Source organism: Stegastes partitus, unplaced genomic scaffold (genome assembly GCF_000690725.1).
Source record: "Stegastes partitus isolate 25-593 unplaced genomic scaffold, Stegastes_partitus-1.0.2 Scaffold1775, whole genome shotgun sequence".
In the NCBI taxonomy this organism is placed as follows: domain Eukaryota; kingdom Metazoa; phylum Chordata; class Actinopteri; family Pomacentridae; genus Stegastes; species Stegastes partitus.
In genome coordinates this window covers 43,693-48,626 of record NW_007579506.1, presented here as the reverse complement: position 1 = coordinate 48,626, position 4,934 = coordinate 43,693, and the positions used below count along the sequence as shown (strand labels likewise).

The following is a 4,934-nucleotide window of genomic DNA, read 5'->3' as shown; positions in this document are numbered from 1 at the left end:
CTGCAGTTCAACCTAACGTGTTGTGATGAGGAGCTCAGAGTTTTTAGTTTTCCGGCAGAATCTGATCTAAAGAAATGAATTTTTAAATGTAGAACAAAGTGATTTCGCTGAAACATTTAAGTTTAGTTTTTGTTGTCTTTGCGACTTGCTGGCAGGTTTTGGGCTTCAGGGTCTTCAGCAGTTTCTCACCGACCAGAGCCGTCTGTTGTCTGGTGGCGTTTTAGAAGATCTATGAACCAACGTGAAGCTGTAGAAAACCAAAACAATGAGCACAAAGATTCTTCAGAATCTTCAACGAGCTTGAAGGAGATGCAGGGTTGAACAATAACTATCTGTGGCTTTAAACACTGTTTTCTTACACTGATCTGTTGTTCATATAAATTAATGTGACAGTTGACCAGAGTGCTGCTCATGTTGAGACAGAACAACAACAACAACCAAACAAATGGATTTAAACTTGTAAAATCAAATAGTAACTCAACACAAAACACTTTATAAGATATTTTAAGAACTAAGGGGAACCAAAGCTGTTGACAGCAAATACAACCTGAGGTTTTCCTTAGAAGTGTCAACAGACGAAGACTTAATTAAACTTCACCAGAAATCCTCCATCAGTTAATTAAAGCTGCTTCACATTTAGTTATTAGAGATCAGTAATCCATGTACTCAGTGAATAATAAACGTGTAGCTGCTCTCTGGTGGACAAACTGNGTGTTCACAGGCTTCTGCTGCCCCCTGCTGGCCGCAACAGGAACTGCTGACACCTGGACACTGACCCTGTTCAGGTAAATCTGTATTATTTAATGTCATACTGCAGGTCTTAACCTCGATAATTAAAGTGCTTCAGTAAGTTTAAATGAGTCTGATAATTTATTTAATAAATGGTTCTGTAGGATCTTAATCCTGGTGTTTAATTGTACATTTACATCTGATGTGACGTTGTAGGATCTTAATATTTAAATGAGGTGAAACTAGATCATGATTATAATGTTACAGGGTCTTAACCTTAATGTTTGTATTGAATCTAATATTGTAGAGCGTTGGCCCCAATATTTAAGTTGTTAATAATATTTAAATTAATCAGATAAATTATATAAGAAATAATAAATAAAAGTAATAAGTGTCTTAATCTTATTCCAATTAGTCGGGTAGCATTTTGTATATTATTACTGGATGTTAACTTCATTTAAATATTTTTAAATAATGAATATTTCAGATGTTTTTATTCAGTCGACCAACGAGCTGAACGTGTTTTCAGCTGAATAAATAAAACACGACAAGATAAAAGCTCATCAGTTTATTTATGAGACCATTTACGACGTCGTATGAGACATTAAAAAACAGATAAAACAGGAAAACAAACACTAAAATATTGGGAACATTAAGAGCAACCAAACAACAACTAACATGTTTTTCCTTTAAGTGGAAGAGGAGGTTTCTTTGTTTTTGTCTGTTCCAGAAACAATAAATAATATTTTTGGGCTTTAACGTTTAAATCAGTCGGGTGAATAAATATAATTAATCTTGTTTCTCTGTTGGACATCACTTTGGTTCTGTTTGTAAATGAAGCTGATGTGACTTCTGAGACAGAAACTTGTGAACCTGTTGTACGTCTAAAGATTCGTAGTTTAAAACAACCTGCAGCTTTCGGAGAAGAGTCACTCTGAACGTTTCCACTGAAGACGATCCTGAGCTTCAGTTCAGCCTGTGGACTCTGGGAGGCGCTGCAGCGTCTGATTCAGGGTTTGAACTGCAGGTTGGAGTCGCCTGTATCCAGGACGGAGAAGTAACTGAGTACATTTACTCTCACTGTGTACTTCAGTACATTCACTGGAGTCATTCTGCAGTTAAAGTTGCTTTGTGGATATAAAACTAATAAATGAAATAATGCACGGCTGGTAGAAGATGTGTAATAATATCTATTAATCTAAAACATGACAATCTGTGTTCATATTTATGTAGTTTTAATTAAGCACATTTATAAATACGTGACTTTTACATGTACCTGGGTGTTTATGAAGTTTACGGTTATTTTAAATGTGCTTTTCATGCTGGATCTCTGGTTTTAATGACACGTAATTCAACACTTTTTTGTTATTTTACTAGATATTATCTGTAGTTTTATAAAAATAAAATAACAATTTAAAGATTTATTTGCCGTTTTTCCAGCTTTATTATACAAATGTGTCGTTTAAACAACAGCAACTGTCTGTAAAATAAGTTGTTGCTGATTTAAATGATGAATTATGAACTAGTATTTGTGAGAATGCAATTTTACAACGTGAACATTATTTACAATTTTGTTGTTTGTTTTTTTTATGATTAATGTCAATTATTGTTTTTAACTGTACTTTTATAGTTTATTAACAAAACAAAGAAAATCTGTGAAAAAATATTTAACACTGTTAAATCTTTAAAATACAGATTTTTTCTTTTGAATAACAGCAAATATCAGTAAAAAAAACTATAATAAAATAAAAGTAAAGTAATAATTAAAAATAAGCAAAATTTTACGTAAAATGTGGTACAAGTTCTCAATGTGGATGTTATTTACATTTTTAGATTATTCTTGTAAAATTATTTTTGTTAATAGTTTTTTATTCAGATTTTTCTGGATATTATCTTTAATTTAACAAAACAGGGAAAATCTACAACATAAGAGTTGAATTTTTATTTTTATTTATTTTTGAACCAGTTGTCCTTCATATACATAATTTTTTTCTGCAATAATCACAAACATCTCAAAAACAATTTTACTTTGCTGTTTTAAATACAGTAAAGATTTTACAGTAAAACGATATAAAACGACAAATAGCATTTATAAAAATATTAACTTATGATGTGGACGGTACTTAAAGTTTGTTTTGTTTAGAATATTTGTTATTAACATGTAAATTTATAGTTTGTGGTGTCAATGGTGAGTTTACTGGATGTTTTCTGTAATTTAATAATATTTTAATAGTATAATAGCAAAAAAAAAAAAGAAAACGTTTGTTGATCTTAATAAACGTCATTTTTCTCTGGAATAAAACATATTTAAAACTGTTTCATTTGCTGATTTAAATGCAGTAAAAACAACAGATAGCGTTTATTTTTTGTTGTTCCTTCATGTTTTACAGTGTCTGAGTGAGACTGTGTCAGTGTGTCAGCCCGGCCGCCTCCAGAACCTCCAGAACCAGCAGGAGGTCCGGCTGGAGGCGACACGGAGCCAAGATGTGAAGTCATGGAGGTCAGTCAGTGCAGAGCCGATGGAGGAGTAAAACATCGTCCGTCCATCCGACGGGTTCTGAGCAGTGAAACCAGAACCGGTACAGAACCGGTGTCCGACATGTGTGCAGAGGATCTGACGTCATCTCAGGGCAGCGGTTGGAGTTTCCTGGTACCGGACGGTTTCCCAACAGCTCAACAAACATCCTTCAGACCTGATTCTGTTTCTTTATGTTGGTAAAAGTTCAAACTGACTGAAAAAACTAATTCTGCTGTTTGAACCGGGCCAGACTGTTTCCAGGTGCAGAACTGAGGAACCTCGAAGGACGAAGCTTCCAGGGTTTGAAGGAGGTTTGATGTTACTGAAAGGAATCTGGCTTGAAAAGTAAGAAAACATAAATACTTCTGGATCCACCAGGAACCAGCTCCTGTTTGACTTTTATTGTTTTGTTATATTTAGACTTTTTAATGGCAACAAACCAGAACATCGGTGGTTTCCTCTGCCAGCATCATGTGGACCTGACCGGCACGTTACTGTCCTGATTAGTCTCTGTGCATCTATAATCTATAATCCATCTATCCAGAGTATTAGTCTAAACCTAACTTGGGTGACACTGGTTTCCTTTTTNACTGTAGCTCCATGTAGCTCCATGTTCCTCCACTGTAGCTCCATGTAGCTCCATGTTCCTTCACTGTAGCTCCATGTTCCTTCACTGTAGCTCCATGTTCCTTCACTGTAGCTCCATGTAGCTCCATGTTCCTCTACTGTAGCTCAGTGTCCTGCCTCCTCTCATTCCTCCACCTCTTCCCCCACAGGCCTCGAGGAGGTGAGTAATAATGATGGCGACTGCAGGGCCTCCGAGCAGCTCCAGCTTCCTCCCGCTGCTGGAGTCTCTGGAGGATGTCGCCGCCGGACAGCCGGATCAGACGGACGCCTACCTCACCATCGCCAGGTGAGTCCTCCGCCGTCCTCCGGCTGCATCACGGTGACGTTTCGCCTCTCATGTGAGCGAGGAAATAAGGTTTCTGCTTCGTTTCCAGCCGGCTCAGCGGAGAGGAGGGCCGGCAGTTTCTCCCTGCAGTTGAAAAGCACTTTTCTCGTCTGGGTAAAGCCATCCTGGTGAGTGTTTTTACGACATTAAAAAGCTGCAGGAGCGTCTGAATCTTCCATATCTGATGTTTTGTCTGTTTGGCGTTGCCTCCAGGGTCACATGGCCAGTCCGAATGCAGAGCTGAGCCAAGCTGCCTTACAAGCTTTGGGGTTCTGTGTTTATCACTCGCATGTCGTCTCTGGAGTTCCCGGTGAGTTCAGTTTTATACTCAACACCTGGTCCGACCTTAAACTCTGTGATCTGAGTGCGATTCTGTCCCGTCCGTCCTCCAGAAGTCCTAGCAGCAGAGATCCTGTCAACGCTTTGCTCTCTGGTGGTGAAGTCGACCGATAAGAACACATGCACCAGAGCGCTATGGGTCGTCTCCAAACAGAGCTTTCCTGCAGACGTCGTCGCCAAAAAAGTGAGCAGAGGTTTAGATTCAGACTGAAACCTGAACAGCGGCGTTGGTTTGAGAAGTCGGAGTCATCACGTATTGATCTTTCACTCAGGTTTCGTTGATTCTGTCGACTCTGGAGAGCGTCTGGAGCAGAGAGGACGTCCAGTCCGTGGTGATGGAGCACGAAGCCTTGAACGTTATCATCCGGTAAAAACTGTTCACTTCATCTTTAATTT

General features: G+C 38.2%; 1 protein-coding gene across 1 annotated transcript in view; it reads left to right on the top strand.

Annotated features, from left to right (window-relative positions):
- The window catches only part of rif1 (replication timing regulatory factor 1), a 45,043-nt gene that overhangs the window by 7,151 nt on the left and 32,958 nt on the right, over positions 1 to 4,934 (top strand). Inside the window, exons 3-7 of the mRNA XM_008302202.1 lie at positions 4,024 to 4,160; positions 4,249 to 4,327; positions 4,413 to 4,509; positions 4,592 to 4,722; positions 4,811 to 4,905. Of these exons, the coding sequence (XP_008300424.1) occupies positions 4,045 to 4,160; positions 4,249 to 4,327; positions 4,413 to 4,509; positions 4,592 to 4,722; positions 4,811 to 4,905 (518 nt within the window). The 5' untranslated portion in view covers positions 4,024 to 4,044. The remainder of the gene's footprint in view (positions 1 to 4,023; positions 4,161 to 4,248; positions 4,328 to 4,412; positions 4,510 to 4,591; positions 4,723 to 4,810; positions 4,906 to 4,934) is intronic.